The 20,534-nt window shown below is 51.2% G+C and overlaps 1 protein-coding gene across 6 annotated transcripts; it reads left to right on the top strand.

Annotated features, from left to right (window-relative positions):
• The first annotated feature begins 1,407 nt into the window (after positions 1-1,407).
• Positions 1,408-20,142, top strand: Ccdc61 (coiled-coil domain containing 61). 6 transcript variants are annotated; one of them, XM_028778656.1, is made up of 14 exons: positions 1,408-1,445; positions 7,346-7,504; positions 7,694-7,776; positions 10,161-10,318; positions 11,797-11,952; positions 16,878-17,088; positions 17,171-17,253; positions 17,660-17,826; positions 17,924-17,999; positions 18,433-18,578; positions 18,667-18,745; positions 18,918-18,978; positions 19,642-19,714; positions 19,849-20,142. In XM_028778656.1, exons 2-14 carry the CDS (start codon positions 7,357-7,359, stop codon positions 19,944-19,946), a joined length of 1,539 nt encoding a protein of 512 aa, XP_028634489.1. In that variant the 5' UTR covers positions 1,408-1,445; positions 7,346-7,356; the 3' UTR covers positions 19,947-20,142. The 6 variants fall into 6 exon arrangements, with proteins under 6 accessions (XP_028634489.1, XP_028634490.1, XP_028634486.1 ...); XM_028778657.1 differs by lacking the exon at positions 1,408-1,445 and adding an exon at positions 1,537-1,560; XM_028778653.1 differs by lacking the exon at positions 1,408-1,445 and adding an exon at positions 1,575-1,685 and having other exon boundaries at positions 2,195-7,504.
• The last annotated feature ends 392 nt before the right edge of the window (positions 20,143-20,534 follow it).

Genomic DNA, 20,534 nt, shown 5'->3' with positions numbered 1-20,534 from the left:
CAGGGGCTCTACCACTGAGCCACGCCCCCAGCCCCTCACTGGGGGATTCTAGGTAGATGCTTTACCACTGAGCCTTTGTCTGTCTGCGCATAGACCAGAGGTGAATATTGCATGTCTTCCTCAGGGTCTCCACACTTTAAATTTTGAGAACAGGCTCTCTCATTGAACCAGGAGCTCACTGAGTGGCTAGGCAGGCTGGCCAGTGAAAACCTGGTATCCTTTCTTTTGTTAGGAATAGGGTTACAGATGCTGTGTTTGCAGCACATGCACCCTAACACACACACACACACACACACACACACTCACACACGCCCACACAAATGAAGAAAGTATAGTCAAATAAACAGGTAAACTACTCTAGCCTGATGCGATGGTGTATGTGCCTTTAACCCCAGAACTCAGGAGGTAGGGGGATCTCTGTGAGTTTGAGGCTAGCCTGATCTATATAGCGAAATTCAGGCTAGCCAACACTATAGAGTGAGCTATCTGTCACAAACAACTTCAGGAGGTTGGGGAGAAAGAAAAGAAAGAAAAAGAGCTCTGGCTGCTCTTCTAGAGGACCTGGAGCTCAGTTTCCAGCATTCATAAGGTGCTTCACAACCATCTGTAACTACAGTCCGAGGCCGCCTTCTGACCTCTGCAGGTACTAGGCACACTCGTGCACACACTCAGACATAAAACTTATACATATAAATAAAGCTAAAACTATTAAACAATAACGCTTACTTTGCTGTGTTGTTTGGGCTTTAATAAAGCCAATGCCATGCCAGGCACGGTGGTACAACTCCCGTAATCCCAGTACTGGGGAGGTGGAGGCAGGAGGATTAGGAGTTAAAGGATGTATAGGGTGTTGGAGACCAGCTTGGGCCATTTGAGGTTTTGTCATGCACGCCTTGACAAAGCCAAGTCTAGCAAAGTGATCAGGGTATACTTAGGTATACGCTGACCTCTGAGTAACCTGGACCTGTCTTTATACTTGAGAATATCCTCGAAGCTTCCTGACTTGGAGGCCAGGACCCTCCTCTGAGCATGTACCACACTCTCTCCTGCCCCTCCCTTCTCTGTGGGCGCGGCCTGTCTTGCCGTGGGGGGGGGCGTGGTAGGCGGAGTTAAAATGCTATTTCCGGGATCCTCCCTCCTTCTACTCCAAGGGACCACCTTTTTCTTATGATTGGCAGCATGTCTACCCAGTAATCATTGGAAAAAGAACCTACGCCTTGGAAATCTCCTTACACGTGTTAGGAACGCCTCTTGCAAATAGACCAATTGCAAACTTCCGAAGGCGGGTTCTCCTATGGGAGGCGGGACAGAGTGACGGGCGTCACTTTTGACTTATGGAAACGTGGCTGCCGGTAAGTCCCCACCAATCAGAAGTGAGAAGCCCGGATGTGGGCGGAGATAAAACTTCGGCGGTTGAACCGCTCGTGAAGAGGGAATCCGTGGAGGTGAACAGCGAGTACACGGGTGCTGGTGCGGGCGCGGGCTCCGGGCGCGGGCTCCAGGCGCGGGCTCAGGCGCGGGCAGTGGGGCGTCTCCGGAGCACAGATTCCCTTCACGCAGGTGGACGCCAGAACCTATGCAAGCTGGAGATTTCACAGGGTCTTTAATGCGCCATGTTGTCGCTCGCGAGATACGCGGTTAGAACTTAGAGGTCCCTTACCGAATACTGCACTAGAGCTTGTGAGGTAGAGCTTTATTTTGTATCTTTTACACCCCGCGGAGTGCGGGGGGGGTTGTCCCCGAGATGCCGTGAGTTCTGAACTTGAGTTGGTTTGAAGGATGGGGGAAGGAGAAGTCAGGGCAGGAGTTCTCCAGGGTTGAGGCTCCAGGGTTGAGGGTGTGTTCCTACCCTATGGACAAGAGGCGTACAGTTTACTGTGTGCACACTCTGAACAAGTTATTTTACGTGAAACCACTTTTAAATCTTCCCCGCTTTCTTTGCAGTGCTAGATTAACAAACTTAGGCATGTTAGTCAGTGGTTCTGCCACTACCGCTGAGCTCAAGGATGAATTTTATGTTTTGTTTTTGAGACAGTGTCTCACTTTGTCTTTGCATAGAAATTATTGTGTGTTTGCACAAGTGTGTGATGGGGGAGATTCATCTCACAGGATGGGTGTGTAGTGACAGTTTTGGAATTTTGGTTCCTTTAAAAAGCACAGAAATACTATGAGTATGTTTTTGTTTTAATCCCAGGTGTACCAGTTTTGGATCATCCACAGCTTACTATGATTTGCCTCTTGCTCTAGCAGAAAAACGGGTTTGCCAGCAGCTGATAATGTTTTCGATTATGTGACGTTTGGAATTCTGGGAATTTTTAGAGAGCATATAAATACTAGGGCCCCCAAGAAGTATGTGTGTCTGCGTGTGTTTGTGTGTGTGTGTGTGGGGGTTGTTGGTCATTTTGGAAGGTTGGTTGTAGTTTGTTAGTAGCTGAGGTCAAAGAAGAAACAAAAGGAAAGAAATTAGATTCTGGGATTTTCCTAATTCCTCTCTCCCCTCTATCCTTGTTTCTCTCCTATCTAGTGTTAGGGGGTGAAACTGAGTGATAAAGTGGGGAGAAGAAGAACCCACAAAGTAGCAAAGACCAGCCACATGGCTGTGGAGGTCAAAGGACAACCCTGGAGTCGGATCTCTCCTTCCCTTTCTGTGGGTCCTAGGTAGGGGTCAAGCTCAGCTCTTTGGGTTTGCACAGCAGGAAGTTTTACCCATTGAGTCATCTGGACAGCCCCTCTGAGTGGACCCTGAAACATCATAACAAACCCTTCCGTGGTGCACACTTGGTGTCCCAGGACGAGGGAGCTGAGGTGGAAGGACTGGCACTTTGAGGTCAATCTGGGCTACAGAATGAGTCTGAGGCTTGCTTTCCCTACATGGGGAGACCTCATCTCAAAATGAAACAAACCAAGAGAAGAGAGTGTGGGCTCTGGTATCTGTTTGGCCAAGTTTGAGCCCTGGCATTGATTCTGGAACCCACTACTAAAATAATTATGGCTCTGAGCGAGTTCTTTAATCCTTTCATGCCCACATTTCATGTTCTGTGGAATCACTTTTTCTATACCACTTCTGTCACCCTATTAACCCAGTAGTGACTCCCAGATGTCTCTTTCCAGTATCCATCTCTGCCCTGAACTTACTGTGCTATATCCAAAGGCCAACTCTTCTTTGCTTGAAAGTCCATCTGACATGCAGTTGCCCCCAAACGATTTTTCGTTGTCCCCATTCAGCCTGTCAGACCCTTCTCTCAGGTACTTAGGGCCTGGTTCTTCATCCTTCCTTCCCTTCCCTCCCATTTAGAAAAGTGTGTACACACACACACACACACACACACACACACACACACGGTGAGACTATCTCACAAAAGTCAGGGTGAGGGTGGATGGCAGGAGGTCCTACACAGTTGGGAGAGCACTTTCTTAGCTTGCCTGAAGCTCTGGCTTTGATCCCCAGTTCTGTGAAAGCCAGGTGTGGTGATGAGCACCTGTAACCCCAGAATTTGGGAAGTGGAGGCAGAAGAATCAGGAATTCAAGCCAAGCCTGGGTTCCATGAGACCTCTTTGCAAGCCAGTAAAAAGTCAAGTCCTGTGTTCCTTTGTTAACCCCTCCTGCATCCTACCTGCTGTTCCCTAGGCCCTACCTGCTCACAGGATCTCCAGGGAGTCAGAGGTCTGTCTTCCCTCTCCACAAACCCACATCTTTGGAAATGCCTTGCTTGCACTATTGGGACCATGAAGGTCTTGGTGTCTTTCAGACATAGCAAGTACATGCTTCATACTGCTGTTTCCCCTTCCTCTTGGATTGGCTTCCCCAGACGTATGAGTGATTTCCCCATTCTTGCCAAGAGTCTCAGTCCGAGGCCTTGTTGGCAGCTTGTCTAGTCATACCTGGCTTTACTTTGTCTCTTTCAGAGCCACTACATCCTTTGTTTATTCCTTTGAATTCTCAGATCTGTCTACTAGTGTTGGGCTCCTGAAGAACACATAGGTAGAAAGTTACTATGCTAGAGTTAACTACCCTTCCTCTGGTCTCCTCTGGAAGATGGAGTAGCGAGCTGGGAGGGGCTCCTTCCTGCAAATGGAGTCAGCTAGCAATAAACTAGACACATTGTAGTGCCCCTAGGGGCCTTGGAGCTGAGACTGGAGAGTATCAGGAATGACCTTGCATGTCTTCCTAGTGCCAAGACATGATCCTTGGCGTTCCCCCATAGGTTGGCAAAAAGATCTCTGCCAGGCCAAGGTACTGAAGAGACAGGAAAAACAACAATTAGAACAGTTTATTTATTTATATTCAAGGGACTGGAGCCTTGTACAAGGTGGTAAAGTGCTGTATGACTGAGCAGTGACCCCAGTCTCTTACTTGTGGATTCTAGGCAAGCTGGCTGTCTTCTGCTGAGCCAAGCTTGCAGGCTTTGGGGATAAAGTTTATGTGGCCTCTGGGCTGTCAGCTAAGAGTGGGCGGTAAGGGGAAGTGTCAGGTACCTTATGCACTGACTAACTCAGTCCTCATGACAGTTTACAAGGTCAGTGCTCTTGTCTCAAATTTTATGTAATATCTTCTCTTCACTTTACTACAAAATGGCAAGTACCTTACCCATGGCACTTACTGGGGGTGTGGTGGTGGGGGGAGTGAGGAGCTTTGATCTGAACCTGTGAGTTCCCAGCCTGCAGCACTGATTGCAAGGTGTATGCCATGCTTGCGTCAAAGGCTGTGAGTCAGTGCTTGAAGAACCTTGGGAGGGAAGCATAGCTGGGTAGCGAGTAGGAGATGGCTGCTGTTCCTAACTGTAGGAGCCTTAGTTTCATGGTCTGTAAAATGGGGAGATGATTGTAATGTCTACCAGAGTAGTAGGATTAGGATGAGACACTGAGGTGGTGTGTTTTGGGGACACCCTGGGTGTGCTGGGAAGCTGCAGGGTACACTGTAGTGGTCTAGATTGTGGGGTGTCCTGCACTTGACTTTAGCAGAAGGCAGAGAAACCATGTTCAGTGGCCTGACTGGCTTTCATTGTTATGTCTCCTGGGGGTCAGCGGAAGGCTTCATTATATGTTGGGGAAGAACAGGGTGAAGGTGGAGCGAGCTCAAGCCAGCTCATATTCATCCAGAGTTGGGGAGAACAGTGCAGAGTGGGGTGGAGGTCAGGCTATGTGGCACGCTGTGTGACATTCTTGTGAGAACCCAGTAAGGCTAGAGATGGGCGGGGGCATAAAGTTTGTGGGCAAACAGCCTAGGGTGGGCTGTGGACAGTGATTTGCCCATGGAGATGGTGGGGTGCAGTGGTATGACAAGCCCAGGGTGCTTCAGGGTTCTCTCTTCTACTGAAATTTTGGAGCACAGTTTTGGGAGGAGAGCAGTGACCTGGAGCCCTGGGCAAGAACTTGAGATTCCCTTAGTGAAAAATGGCGAGGAACGGGCTGGAGGCTGGGAGACTGTTAGCTTGTGTGAGAGCAACCCCAAGAGGCTGTGGCAGAAGTGGGTGAAGGGGTATCCCATGTGCCTGTAGTGTTGGGGTGTAATGTCAAGGCCTGGCAAGGGTGGGACCCCCCCAACATTCCCCTCCCCAAGGATGCTGGTCAGAGTGGGATTAGAAAAGGAGCCCGGAGAGACGGGCAGGCTGGATGTCAGCGGCCAGGATGAACTTCAGGTCCTTTAGCAAATATGGTGTGAGCAGGTAGAGGGAGGGAGTCTCAAAGGAGTGAGAAGGACTGGGTCTGGATAGTCCCAAAGGTGGGGAGGGCTGCCCAGGGGAAGAGAGGCGGGAAGTGTGTGTGCCTGGGGGTCAGGGGCAGGCGTTAGGTACAGTTTGGGCAGAATTCAGGTAAAATACGGGGAAATGGAACACAGGCAGAAAGTGATGTGTGCGTGGGCTAGAACTTTGAATGTGTGGGCAGAATTGAAGCAGAATCAAAGGGGGCATGACAATTCAGACAGAACATTCAGGGGGCGGGGTCCTAGGAGAATGTGGAGGGCGATGGTAAGAAGCAATGTGCTGGTTCCCCCTCGCCTCAGACTGGGAGAATGGAATGAAGTAGGGATCGGTGCAGAGGGAGGGGCTGGCTGCCACCATGCACGGCAGCACAAGGGGCAGGAAGTGGGGGTCTGCCAGGAGGAGGAGGCGAGGAGTGCGCTGGGAGTTGGGGCTAAGGAGGGAGCTGGCCAGAGTGTAGGCCTGGTTTGTAGAATTCTTGCCTGGCGAGAGCTAAGGGACAGTTTCCAAGCCTCTAAGAGGTGAGGGGAGGGAGTGTAGGTATGCACTGAGGAGAGTGGAGTTTAGGCCTGTTATTCAGAGGGTGAGTGTCTGGGATCTAGGCGGTGGGAGTGGGCACCGGATGCTGGGCTGAGCTGTGTGACCCAGGTGGTGCAGGGTGGAGGACAAGGTCAGTTTGACAATGGGGATGAGGGAGGAGATACCTTGAGCACAGCTCCCCAGGAGTTCCACCTTCAATGCTCTAGTAAACCGTCGTCCTGCTGTGTGCTGTGGTGGCAGATGCTGCAGTTGACCGCTCTGTGGGGCTGAGGTCTCTGGGCGGAGCCAGAGATCAATACTCCAAGCTTCAGCACTTCTAGAAAGTGGAAGCATAATTGCTATGGGCTTCCAGATTTTATGAAGCCCTCCATTAAAAAACGTTCCAGAAACCAGAGTCCCAAGCCAACATGGCTGTGTGTAGTTTTTTAAACCTGTATCAAAACCAAACCAAACCAAACCAAACCAAACAATAACAGTGACGCCAAAGCCACCACCACTACCACTAAAATCCCAAAGTTGGAGCTTTGTGGTGTTGCTGCCTTTTGTTTGGGGGATAGGATTTCTATTTTGAGATCTTTTTATGCAACCCAGGCTGGCCTCAAACTTTTCGCAACATTTTCTGCCTCTGAGAGTGCTGGGATAGCTGGTGTGTCCCGTCATGCAGAGCGGAGAGTCAGTTTCTGGATCTACCGTTCATCTTAGGAGAATGAGGTCACTGTTCTGTGCCTCATTTCTTGTCTGAAAGATGAGTTTTAAAAATGATGCCTTCCTACCAGAGCTGTTAATGAGGATTAAACTGGGTAACAGCATATAAAGCACAGAGAACTGTGCTGGGTGTGGCCATGCCAGCAGTGGGAGGCTGAGAGAGGAGAAGCCTAAGTTCTGAGCCCGAGTGAAGCCAAGTCTCGAAAGACCAAAGTTGAGGTACTGGCTGGGCTCAGTGGGTAAGAGCGCTGGCTGCTTTTCCTGAGGACCTGATTCAATTCCCAGCAACTGCATGGCAGCTCACAACTGTCTATAACTCCAGTTCTGGAGGCAACACTGTCTTTTGGCGTCTGTAGACACCAGGAGTGCCTCTAGGTCTGTCTTGTCCCCATTTTCAGGGACCCTGGCCATGGACCAGCCAGCTGGCCTGCAGGTGGACTACATCTTTCGGGGTGTGGAGCATGCTGTGCGGGTGGTGGTTTCTGGGCAGGTACTGGAGCTGGAGGTGGAGGACCGGATGACAGCTGACCAGTGGCGTGGAGAGTTTGATGCCAACTGTGAGTGTGCCTGCTGGGGTGGGCTCCCCTCCCTTCCCCCTGAAGCCAGCTTCTTCCCAAAGCTGAGGCTGAGCCCGGTTGTGCTCTTAAAGAAGCAATAGGGGCTGGGCAGAGCTGGAGAACTTGAGCATATTGCCTCTGGGCTGGGCAAGTGGTCAGACTTCAGGAGGAACGTTTCTTTCCACTCAGTCATTGAAGACTTGACTCATAAGACGGGGAACTTTAAACAGTTCAGCATCTTCTGTAACATGCTGGAGTCAGCCCTCACCCAGGTAAGGACCAGCTTCAGGGACGGGAGGTTTCTGTTACCCAGAATTTGGGGTGTGAGACTGTGCATGGTTACCTGATGTATGCAGGATGCTCTGCATTCAGAGCTTCTTTTGCATGTGCCAGTGGGTCTGATTCTGGTGACAGTTACCCTCACAAAAAAAAAAAAAAAAAAAAAAAAAAAAGTATTGCTGAGGGTGTGACTCCATGGTAGAGTGTTCACTTAGCATGCTAAAGCCTCTGGTTGGCTCACCAGCACCTCATGATCTGCTATGGTGATGGATGCCTGTCATCCCAGACTTTAAGTGGTGATGGTTAGAGGATGAGAGGTTCAGGGTTTCCCTTGCCTACTAGTGAGATGGAGGCCAGCCTGGAATGCGAGAGACCCTGTCTCAAAATGATAAAACAAGGGGAGCTGGGGCGATGGCAGGTAAGAGCACTGGCTGCTCTTCCGGAGAACTGGGGTTCAGTTCCCAGCATGCACCTCAGGCAGCTCACAACTGCCTGTAACTCCTGTCTTCTGACCTCTGAGGGCACTTGCATGCACACGTACATACCCCTCCCAGAATTAAAAGTAAAATAAAGGCTAAAACCAAAAAAGAAAAGAAAAATAGATTCAGGTCCCAGGGAAATGTAAGGCAGAGAGGAAAAGCCACTCAACGGTTGATGTTCTTGTTAAGATATTGGTGAAGGCTGGCGAGCTGCCCTAGTAGGTGAAAAGGTGCAGCTTGTTGATCTGAGTTCCACCTGGTGGAGGGACAGAACAGAATACTGGAAGTTGTTCTCTGACTTCCACATGTAGCACAAGAATGCAAGCATACACTTGCATACATGCATGCAGGACACACACGCTAATACTATTAAATAAAATATGCAATAAAGTTTATGTTAGAAGTACTGTTTGTTCTTGCAGGTGTACATTTTTAGGGAGTTCATAAATTTTTTTTTTTTTTAAATTCTGAACCTTTTTTTTTTTGAGACATTGTCTCATGCCGTGTAGTCCAGGCTGCCCTAGAACTCCCTGAGCTTACCGTGTAGCCAGGGATGTCCCTGAATTCCTCATCTTCTTGCTTCTGTCTTCTGGTACCTGGAATACAGGTCAAGGCAGCATTGTGGCCTTGTGTATGTGGTGCTGGTGGCTTATATGGTGCTAGGCTGGAACCCAGGGCTTTGTGCATGACAGGTCAGCATGCTTAGCCCCAGCCACAGTATTTTGGAGAAGTGGCTCAATGGTTAAGAGAACTTCTTGCTCTTGCAAAGAGCACAGGTTGATCCCCAGCACCCACACAGGGTGGCTTACAATAGTCTAAATAACAGTCAGTAAACGGCCTGATGTGGGTGCTGGGACTCGAACTCGGGTCCTGCAGAAGCACAGCACAACTCTTAACCTTTGAGCCATCATCCCTCCAGTCCCCTGACTATGTTGGTGTGGAGTGCTTGCCTGCACTGACATGCTAATGTGCACAGGTATAGCTTCTGGGAAGTTAGTTGCCGGGGCCATTGGCCGCCTTATCGGGTGGCTTTTATTGCATGTCATCTCAGCCCAGGGAAGGTAGAGGCAGGAGGATCAGAAGGCCATCCTTAGCTACAAAGTGAGTTCAAGGCCAGCCTGGGTTACATGTGACCCCATCTCCCCCAAACTAGAAAACACCTCAACCCCAAACCACACAAAACCCTACTGATGAGTCTTGCCCTTTCCGTGGGTGTGTCATCTGTACTGTGCCATAATGCTGTGTGGGAAGTGGCTATTCGTGACTTACTTAGAAAACCTGAATATTGGCCCATTTCATCCATTGCTGCCACTGGCTTGATTCCCTTCTTCCCAACCCCCTTCTCTCTATTCCTCCTTCCTTTTTTCTTTTTTTCTTGCCTTTTTCTTTCCCTTTCCTTTCTCTCATTTCATGTAGCTCAGGCTGGCCTTAAACTTGCTATGTGGCTGAGGATAGCCTTGAACCCCTTCTTGATCCTCATACCTCCACTGCCCCAGTGCTGAGAAGACAGGCATGTGCACCATGCCTGGGCTTTGGCTGAATTTCTGCTAAGGGGTCAGTACTCACCAATACTTTGTATTCGTTCATGTGGCTGTGCACAGCAGGAAGGGCATGTGTTGTTTCTCTTAGGAAAACGGTTGGCCTTGTGACCCTGCATGTGTCTGAGAGCTCTACAGACTCGCAGGTGTGAGGTGCTTTGGTACTTAGGTTCTCTCCAGTGTATCCCTCCAGTCAGGTCTGCCTGCCTGTCACTGGTCAGTGTCATGCCCACCAGCCTCCTTGTCAGGAAGCTCAGGCCCCCTGGGACCTGGCACAGTGTCTGGGAGGGTGGCTGTGGTCCCAGGGTGGCTATGAATGTCCTTGGCATCTCTCCTCCTCCTCCTCTTCCTCTCCCACAGAGCAGTGAGTCTGTCACCCTGGACCTGCTCACTTACACAGACCTGGAGTCTCTGCGCAGCCGCAAGCTAGGGGGCCGCCCGGGTGCCTTGGCCTCCAGGTCGGCCCAGCTGAACTCCAAGCGCTACCTCATCCTCATCTATTCCGTGGAGTTTGACAGGTGGGCACCGGGGCTGGCTCAGGGCCCGGATTGGCAGCAGGGGTGGGAATGATTTTACTTCACCTGCAGAGTCTGTGGGCTTTGTGTCATTTTACTGTTGTGACTGGCCGCAGGTGACAGAATGGTCAGTGCTGTTTCCTTAGGATATGCAGTTGAACATGCCTTGCACATGGTAGGCAAGTGCTCTCTGCCCCAGCTACATCCTCAAGTGCTTTAAACACAATCATTTACCACACAGCTACCCAAATTGCAGCTCAGATTCCTGTTAGGGACGGGAAATCTTTCTGTTTTGTTCTTTGTGTATTTGAAGAAGGGACAGGGCTGTATAAGCCCTCGGCAGACTACTCACAGTTGGCTTAGAGGTGGTCGTATCCTGGGAACTGGACCCAGACCTCTGTAAGAGCAGCCAGTGCTCATGACTGCTGAGCCATCTCTCAAGCCCCTTCCCTTTAAAAAGTTTTAAAAATCCTTATTTTATGTGTATGGATGTTTTGCCTGTACATATGTCTGTATACCACCAGCTCGTAGTACCTGCAGAGGCCAGAAGAGGATATTACATCTTCTGGGACTAGAGTTAAGTTGTGGGTGCTGGGAGTGGAACTTGGGTCCTCTGCAAGAACAGCAAGTATTTTAAACATTGAGCTATCTCTCCAGTCATTCTGTGCCTCCTACCTTTATTTATTTATGTATGTATGTATTTATTTATTTATTTATTTATTCCCATCTTTATTTTTGAAGAGAGATTCTTGCTATGTAGCCCAGCTTGGCCTCAAACTCATGGCATTCCTCCAGCTTCAGCCTCCTGAGAGCTTGGATTACAGGCTGGAGCAAGCACACCTAGCCAGGAATGGTTCTTGAGCAGCTGGGCAACAGGGTCTGTGCGTCCTGGTGCCTGGGCTAGTGACTGGGAAGTTGGCAATCCCATAGGGTCTGCATCGTGGGGCCCCACCTGAGGGCATCCTGACATTGCCCTGGCTCAGGGCTGACTCAGCTCAGGCCAGCTAGTGTCTTCTTGGGAGAGGCTGGGTTGTCCTGTGTTTGAAGATAGCTCTTCCTGTAGAGATCATGTGACAGTGCCTTCCCTGCAGGCATGACAGGACAGTCAGGCAGCACTGTCCAGCCAGGTGTCCTCAGAATCCTGGAGGCAGAAGCTCAGAGGCACCAGAGCTTAAATGACTTGGTACAATGGTGTGTGGGACAAAGAACCTAGAATCAACCACTTTCCCAGCACTCAGGAGGAAGAGGCTGGTAGATCTCTTAAGTCTGAGGCCAGCCTGGTCTATGTAGAGTTCCAGGACAGCCAGGGTTACACAGACTGTGTCTCAGGAACCCAAACAAGCAAAACCTTCAAAACAAAACACCAAGAATACAAGCTCTCGGGGACTGCGAATGCTTGTGTTTTTTGACTCACAGACCTGTGCTTTCGGGTGAGTGGATCTTGGCCTCTGAGATGCCACGGTTCTGATCCCCTCTCTCAGGATTCACTACCCGCTGCCCCTCCCGTACCAGGGCAAGCCTGACCCGGTGGTCCTGCAGGGCATCATCCGCTCACTGAAGGAGGAGTTGGGTCGCCTTCGGGGGCTAAATGACGGCCAGGATGCTCGGGAGACAGAGATCTGGCACCTGAGGGAGCAGTGAGTCTGGGGTGTGTGTGGTGGATTGGGGTGTGGTGGACGGGACAGGCACTGCCCATCATCTGTTTCCTTGGGAACACTGGCCCTCTTCCTTCTGAGCCCTGTCTCTCTCTGCCTTTTGTTGGGTGCTGGGGATTCAGCACGGATTGACAGCCCTGGCTCTGTCTTCCTGGGCCCCTAGGCCAGTAAGGGAGATGTGCAGATGAAGATTCAGCATATGGGGAGCAGGAAGGGGGGGGGGTCCCAGAAAGAGGTATGGAAGCAGAAGCATCATCAGCAAAGGTGACGTAAGCCGGGCTGGAAGGGTGGGCTGAATAGCCTTCACCGTGACCTCTTGGTGTTGCCTGGCTCTCTGCCTGGGGTACCTAGCCCAGTGGGAATGGATGTTAACAATAACCACGTGAACATGTTGTTAGATGGGGGGGGGGCACAGAGGAAGCTGTGACCAGGACCTGTTAGGTCTTGAGGTGCGTTAGGTGAGGAGTTAGGAAGACTGTGCTAAGTTGAGGAGGCAGCATGTGCAGAGTCCTCCGGGCCGGTGGGACAGTGGTGAGAGCAGGAAGAGATTGGAGGCTTCCGCCACACTTACCGACTCCTGCTGCGTTCTGTCATCTCCAGGCAAGGGTTCGGTCTCCACCTGGGAATGGCCAGTTCTTTAAGGAGGACTAGTGACGTTAAAAGAAGTCTGTCCATTGTGTATGATGTGCATGATGTATGTTTTGGGGTACACATACCATGGATGTGTATGGAGTCAGTTTTCTCCTGTATTTACATGGCTTCCAGGGGTCAAATTCAGGTCACCAGGCATGCATCACGGACCAGCAAGCACACTGAGCCATCTTGCGGGTCCCCCTTTTTCTTTCTTTAGAGACAAGGTCTTAGGTATTCAAGACTGGCCTCAAGCTCTCTGTAGTCAAGGATGACTTTGAATTCCTGATTGGCCTGGTTAATGTAGCGTTGGGTTCCAACCCAGAGCATCATGTGTGTTAGCTAACCAAGGCACGGTTCTGTCCCTGTATGATTCTTTGTAGGATGTATGTATGTTATTATGTGTCTGTGTGAGGATTTGTGCACATGTGTGCATCCATGGAATTCAGAAAGTGGCTATCCTCACAGGAGCCCTATGAGACAGACATTGCTGTCATCACCATGTTCAGAGATGCTAGGGGACTTTCACAGGACACACAGCAAATTATATGGCCAGGCTATGCCTCGGATGCAGCCAGAATTATGGCACTGTTGGCACATAGGTGCTAGGCCAGACTGAGTGGCAAATGCTGCCAGAGAGGAATGGCCTTCTCTTGAGGGTGGGGATGTGCAGGGTAGCAGGCCCCATGGGTGCTGCTGATCAGAGGTGAGGTGGAGGAAGGACACAGTGGGAGGCTGGGGCCTCATCCTCCCTCCGGCCACACCTGTATGCACCTCCCAAATTGGCTACAAGGTTATGACCTCTGCCCATCCACAGTACTGGAGAGGGCACCTTGAAGTCTCTGAGCTGGTGGTGTCCCCCGCTGTCCTGTTCTGACTCTGCCAGTTCCTCTTTCTCTTGGAACCCAAGGCTTGCTACACAGACGAGGCTTACCTTGATCTGTTGGCTCTGTTCCCTCTGCTCTGAGTGCGTGTGTTACCACCTCCCCACAAGGAACTTCTCAGGAGGAAGCTGCCCCACACGGGGGGTCATCCAGGCAGAAGGTAGAAGGGTCACGTTGACAAGTGCCCATTCTACAGAGGCTGGTAGGAAGAGAATGGTGGAGAATGGGGGTTACAGGTCTGCCTTGCCCAATGTGTGTGCATTGTATATGTGCACACGTGTGTATGTGTGTGTGTGCACATGTGTGTGTGTGTGTGTGTGTGTGTGTGTGTGTATACATACCTACTTTAAAAACTATTTTTATGTGTTTGCTAGTTAGGCAAGGCTATCCCTGACTCTGCCTCCCAAGTACTGAGATTATAGGTGTCCACCATGTTTTGCTCTTCTCTCGTTCCCCTCCTTCTGGCCTTGTACGAGACAGGGTCTCTCTGTGTAGCCCTGGCTGGTCTGGAACTTGCTCTGTAAACCAGGCTGTCCTTGAACTCAGAGGCCCACCTGCCTCTGCCTCCCAAGTGCTGTGATCAGAGGTGTACTGGGCCGCCACATTTTGTCACTTCTTGAGGCTGTTGGCTAGACTGATGTCTTATTAGGGGATGATCTAAGTTTGAGTCTCTCATTCTTGTTGGCTGGAGTAAAGAAGCATGTCCCTGAGGTGTGTTTCCCTAGGAGAGATCACCGTTGAGTCCTTTTGCTCATCTCTGACAGAACATAGAGTTGGCTTCCATTCTCCACAGACAGGTAGCTTAAAACACTGGAGTAGGTTGCTGGTCATGGTGGCACACATACCTTTAATTTTAGTACTGTGGATGCAGAGGCAGGCGATGGATCTCCGTGAGTTCTAGGCCAGCTTGGTCTACAGAGAGTTCAGGACAGCCAGGGCTACACAGAGAAACCCTATTTTGAAAGACAATGCAAAACAACACCAACAACAAAACAAACCAAAAAACCCCCAAACCAACGAACAACAACAACAACAACAACAAAAACAAAACATTGGACTGGGTCAGTGAGATAGCTATTCCTGTAAAGGTGCTTGCCATTAAGCCTGCTACTTTGAGTTCAGTCTCTGGGACCCACGTGGTAGACGGGGAGAACCAATTCCCACTCATTGCCCTCTGTTCCGCATGAACGCTCGGACACGTGGGTGTGTCTTGTGCATACACACAAATAAACGCAATAAAAATAAAACCAAATGAAAAACCACTGCAAGTGTATTCTGTCTCCCTCTGGAGGCAGGTGTCTGAAATGGTGTTCACTGGGCTGCAGCGCAGGCATCAGTGGGCCATCCTCCCGTAGGCCCTTGGGGGAATACCTTTCTTGCCTCTCCAACACCTGGGAGCTGTTCTTTGGCTTAGGTCCTAGCACTCTGGTCTGAGCCTCTGTGGTCACATTCCCCTCCCCTCTTCTGTATCTAATCTCAGGTGGTGATCTGCCCTGGTAATTCAGGAGAGTCCTTTCCTCTCACCATTCATATCAGATCTATAAAAGTCACTTGTTGCCAAATAGTGGAATGTTCCCAGGTTCCAGGAGAAGACCTGGATATCTTTGGGCATGTTGCAGGGGGTGCAGGGAGGCAGTATCCAGCTCATAGATGTGACCTAACACATCCCTTGCAGTGGATTTTGATTTCATGTTGGTGTTGTCTTTGCCCAGGTGGACCTGTTCTTGTTGGGTTCTATATCCTTTTGGAAGAGCCCCAGGAATCTTTTCTTTTGTTTTTTAAGTCCCAGACATAGGACCCAGACCTTGTGCATGTTAGGCGAGTGTTCCACCACTGACTGATCTATACCCATACTGGGGGATCTAGGTAGGGGATCTATCACTGAGCCACGCCAGCAGCCCCTCACTGGGGGATTCTAGGCAGGGGCTCTACCACTGAGCCACGCCCCCAGCCCCTCCCTGGGGGATTCTAGGCAGGGGCTCTACCACTATTTTTCCAATATATTTTATTTATTTTATCAGGAGGTAATGTTAACATGATCTGTTGTTACATTTATAATTTTTTTTAGTAGAAAGAGCCAGAAGGCAAGTACAGTCTTAGAAAAAGAATATACTGTCTTTACTTTTTCCTTGACTTTACACCCATTTTTTTGAGATGCAGAAAAATCATAGTTTCCAAGGAGAGTAACAGTTTTTTAAATGATTATTTTTATCTTATGAGCATTGGTGTTTTGCCGGCATGCCTTTCTGTGAAGGTGTCAGATCCCCTGGAACTGGAGTTACAAGACAGTTGTGAGTTCCATGACAGTGCTGGGAAATGAACCCGGGTCTTCTGAAAGAGCAGCCAAAGCTGTTAACTGTTGAGCCAGCTCTTCAGCCCCAATAACAATTATTTTCTTTATCCTGAACAATAACAAGGCAATCACTAATGAGACTTTGGAGGAAAGGTTAGATTTCTTTGCAGCCCTGAATTCCTTTGGCCCTGAATCTGTGTATCTCACTTGCTAAAACCCTGTATTCTAGTCACATCATATAATTCTGCAGTGTCATTCTTCCTTTGATGTACTTTTGTTTCTTGGAGCCTGTTGATTGTCCTTCCCCGAAACCCTGGTGATAGTTCCTGAGGCAGGAGGATTGCTTGAACTCAGAAATTCAAGATCAGCCTGAGCAATATAGCCAGAGCCTACATAACGTATTTTTATAGTTCCAGAGTCAAGGGGTGCATCCGGAGAGGCCCAGTTTATCTGTTCCTTCCCTTTCCCCATAGGCAGCCTCTTTTCTGTTCGAAAGTTTTTCATTTATGTTTTTAAAAACACGAACAAACTCAGATCATTTTTATCCGCTCCCATTTCTTTTTACAAAAGAGGACTTGGAACATACATCCTGCACTGTGTAAAATAGTGAATATCAGCTCTCCTTCCTTTTCATGGAGGCACTTTACTATGGATGCGCAGGGAGATTCAACTAGCTCTGTCCATGGACACTTGGTTACCTTCGCTTCTTGCTGTTTATAAGCAGCAGGGAAGGAAATGTATGTGGCATTTTCTTAAGGGTCTTTGAGCAGGGTAGCGACCTAATCAGTTGGGTTTGGCTGCCAAATAAGATGATCTGGCTGGGAAAGGCTTGGAGGTGGGAACAAAGTCAGTTGGGCTAGGCTTGCTGCAGGCATCTTTTAGCGAGGTCACCATGTCACTGGGGCAGATGTGCCTGCCCCGTGGATGGATGGAAGTGAAATGGCTTCAGCATCCTTCTTGCTTCGGAGGGAGTTGACAGGAACAGACAGACCCCTCCCCGGGGAGTGGATTCCTTCGTCTTGGGGAGCCTTGGGGATTGTCATCTGTGGAGCAGCGGGCAGGGACTCTCAGAGTGTTCAGTTCTCTTCTCCGCCTCGCAGGGTGACCCGCTTGGCGTCCGAGAAGCGGGAGCTGGAGGCACAGCTGGGCCGTTCCCGAGAGGAGGCTCTGGCGGGGCGGGCAGCTCGCCAGGAGGCCGAGTCGTTGCGCGGGCTGGTGAGGGGCCTAGAGCTGGAGTTACGGCAGGAGCGTGGCCTCGGGGGTCGGGCCACTGGCCGCCGCAGCCAGGATTGTCGCCGTCTGGCTAAGGAGGTGAGGGGGCGGATGCGGGAGGGGGCGCTGCGGTGGACCTCGGCCTGCTCTGGACCTCGGTGGTCCCTGTTTCCCTCCGCAGCTCGAGGAGGTGAAGGCATCAGAGCGCAGTCTGCGCGCAAGGCTCAAGACACTGAACAGCGAGCTGGCCCTGTACAGAAGGGGGTGAGAGGCGTGGCCTGTGGGGAGGTGGGGCTAGAGGAGGGGTGGAGTGAGAAGATGGCTTTGGGAGGTGGGGGGTGTAGGGTGGAGCCTGAGGGCCTAGAGATCCCAGAGGTAAGACTCTGGGAGCTAACTGCTGACCTTGATTGGCATAGGAAGGGCTTCCAGGGAGCTGTGAGGGAAGGAAGACCTCAAGGAGGGGACTGGCGAAGGTGTTAGGATGTAGGGAAGTGCCAGGTCCTGGAAAAGGACTTGGAGAAGGTGTGGTTTAGAAAGGTATCTGTGAACTGGGCGTTAACATTTGGGGAGATAGAATGTGGGCGCCTCAGGGTACAGAGGAGGTGCCTGTGACACCAGAGTGGGAGTAGGCTAGTGGATGCGAAGCTGACAGTGGACTCCGTGCTCCCAGGAGACGCACCTTGCCAGCGCCGGCTGCAGCTAGGGAGGATCGAGTTTCATCCTCTCGGGAGCGCTCTACATCTCGTGGTCGCGCGGCCACTCGCTCCTCGTCGCGGGAGAGCGGCCGTGGGGCCCGGGGTCGCGGCCGGCCGGCACACCCCTCGCCCTCACCCACAGGTCAGTGACCGCCCCCCCTTTGCTGTGGGGGAGGGGAAATGGTCTAGGGACGGCAGGTGCGGGCCGGTTTGTAAGCCAGCATCCCTACACTGTCTAGGTAGTCGTGCGCCCCGTTTTGACCCCACGGCCTTTGTGAAAGCCAAGGAGAAGAAGCAGAGAGAGATCAGGATGAAGTAAGTCAGCGCCAATTTTCCACCTGTGCTGGGTCCTTACCGCACTTCTTCCCACCTGTCACCAACCTGTAGGTAAACCTTGTCTCCTCTTCTCTGCGCTCCCACTTATCTACCCCCTCCACCTCCTTTCCTCCATTTTCCGTACCGAGCTAACCTCTCGGGTCACCTAACTCTGCTTTCCATCTCCTCCCTTGGTCGTGCTCTCTTTCCTTGTCCCTGTTACCCCTGCACCGCGATTCAAGACCCTTCTCGTGGCCCCGCCCCCTCCTGACCTCGCTTTGTTCTCCTAACCCCTCAGATGCACTGCTCGTTTTTTTTCCCACCCTCACATATCAACGGCTCCAAGTGACCTCTGGCTGGCCACCGACCCTGGCTGTGGCTGGTTCCAGTCCCCGCAGTAGTTGGCGCACATTCCTAGTCTCTCGTTTTCTAGGCAGCAGCAGCAGCAGCGGAACCGAATGGGCAGTGGAGGAAGCGGGGACGGCCCGTCCGTTTCATGGTCTCACCAGACTCGGCCCGCTGCTGCTCTGACCGGCCGAGGGGACGCAGCTAACCGCTCCCGGAACCGCAGCTCCTCTGGTAACCAGCTAGGAGGGCAGTGTGGCGGGCTGCGGGCGGTGGGCGGGCCGTGTGGTCTCTGGGCCTCACGCCCTTCGTCTCCCCCTAGTGGACAGTTTCCGCAGCCGCTGCTCGTCAGTCAGCTCCTGCAGCGAGCTGGAGGATTTCTCCCAGGCAATTTCCAGAAGGTAATGCTTGGACTGGGGGCAAGAACACTTTGGAAAGGGTACCTGGGGAGAGTGGAAGCAATCTTTTTCAGGGAAATTAGGTGATGGAGGTTGGAGGTCTTAAAACCACGAAGTAGGTCAGGAGGGAGGTACCGAAGATGCTCTGTGGTCCTTGATTGCCTTCTTTTTCTAGTCGTCGCTGCTGTGGCCGAGGGAAACCACCCAGTCCCACAGCCTGGAGCGGGTCCAAGACGGTGAGGCTCATTCCCAGGCTGGGAGATGGAGAGGGTAGTATTAAGCCACGGAAGATGAGCCATCATTTATATTCTTTGATTCTCTGTCCTGGGGATACCGGCTTGTAGAGGGGACTCTAGAATGACCCTTGAAGCAGGGTGTTTGGGGGCCCTAGTAGGCAAAATCTTAGTGGCCACAGTATGTTGTTTTAAGTTTTGGATGAGGATGTGGCTCAGTTGGTAGAATATCCCTCTAGCTAAAGGTTCTGGGTTCCATGTAAAGTGGGGATAATGGTCAGCATTGTCAGGGTTGTCAAACCAGCACTCAGGAGATGGAGGCAGGAGGATTCAAAGTTTAAAATCAGCTTTGGTTACAGAGTGAGTTTGAGGCCCACGTGAGGTACATGAGTTCTTGTGTCAGAAGAAAAAAAAGGGAAAATATTCTTGTCTCAAATGATGCCAGATCCTCCAGCCTGGCCCCACTTCTGTGGCGACTCAGGAAGCCTGGTTAGCGTCTCTGTGCCTCAGGCTTTCCAGTTCATCCGTTGGATGGCTCTTGTGTCAGAAGGAGGCTCTTGATACAGCGTCAACCTGTAGATCCTCAGATTCGGAATTCCCTGTGGGACTTGGGAGATAGGAGTAGAAGGGGGGTTGCCTGACCCCTTCCCTGCCTCTCGCCACCAGAAGTCTACCACTCGAGAACGCAATAGTCACCAGAGACACTTGGCCAGCTCTGGGGGCTGGGTCCCGATGAAAGGTGAGCCCAGGGTGTCCTGTATTTGTCCCTCCTGTCCCTTATCCTAGAACCCTTTGGGGGTGATAACAAGGGCAGTTTATTTGTCCTTGCTGCACTGCCCTTCATGGTCCCCACCCCAACCTTTGTTTTCACAGAGTACAGTTCCGACTACCAGGGAGCTGACATGGCTGAAATAGATGCCCGCCTGAAGGCTTTGCAGGAATACATGAACCGGTTGGACACACGGTCATGACCCTGGAGACATGGTACCCTGATTTTTCAGTCTACCATCAGTGGGTCTGATGTGGAGGCAGCACCCCTCCATGTTCCACGTCTCCAGGTGTTCCTGGAGTTTCAGGTGTGTGAGACCCTGACTCCCCCCTCTCCCAGTAATGCATTCTAGGAGAAGAGGGTGTGTATTTTGTAAATAAATATGGTTGTTCTTGGGACCCCTAGCCTGTGATTCAAGGGTAAGCCTGGAGTAGGCAGAAGAGAGGATGGAGTTGACCTGGAGGCAGGAGGGCAGCAGTGAGCCCTGTGTCTCCAGAGGACTCTGAGCAGAATTAGCTGTGCCTGGCTGTATGGCGGGGGAGTGGGGTCTTGCAGCATGGCCCATATTGTCTGTTTCTTTTGAGCTGCTGTGGGTGACATTGGGACCTGCCTGGCACTGATTTCTGGGCTTTCACCCGAGACCCCTAGGTTCTAAGCTGCGATGTTGGTTGTGAGCCAAGCTCTCTGGGGTCTTAGTTCAGCATTGGGCTGTTGGGTTTTCCCACACACTGAGAATGGCTGAGCAGGAGGGATAGCCGAGATGTGTGCAGAGACAGTGACAGGGCCGTGG

The sequence above is a fragment of the Grammomys surdaster genome, unplaced genomic scaffold (assembly GCF_004785775.1).
Source record: "Grammomys surdaster isolate TR1022 unplaced genomic scaffold, NIH_TR_1.0 339, whole genome shotgun sequence".
NCBI classification, from domain to species: Eukaryota; Metazoa; Chordata; class Mammalia; order Rodentia; family Muridae; genus Grammomys; species Grammomys surdaster.
Note: the sequence above shows the minus strand (reverse complement) of the source record. Positions and strands in the feature narration are given on the sequence as shown.

Bases quoted from the DNA above. Each gene is read 5' to 3' on its own strand.
- Ccdc61 (XM_028778652.1), top strand. From the start codon at position 1,607: ATGCGCCATGTTGTCGCTCGCGAGATACGCG. The intron at 17,254-17,659 runs GTGAGAGGCGTG...CCGTGCTCCCAG, and splicing joins CTGGCCCTGTACAGAAGGGG to GAGACGCACCTTGCCAGCGC. The intron at 19,715-19,848 runs GTGAGCCCAGGG...TTGTTTTCACAG, and splicing joins GGGCTGGGTCCCGATGAAAG to AGTACAGTTCCGACTACCAG.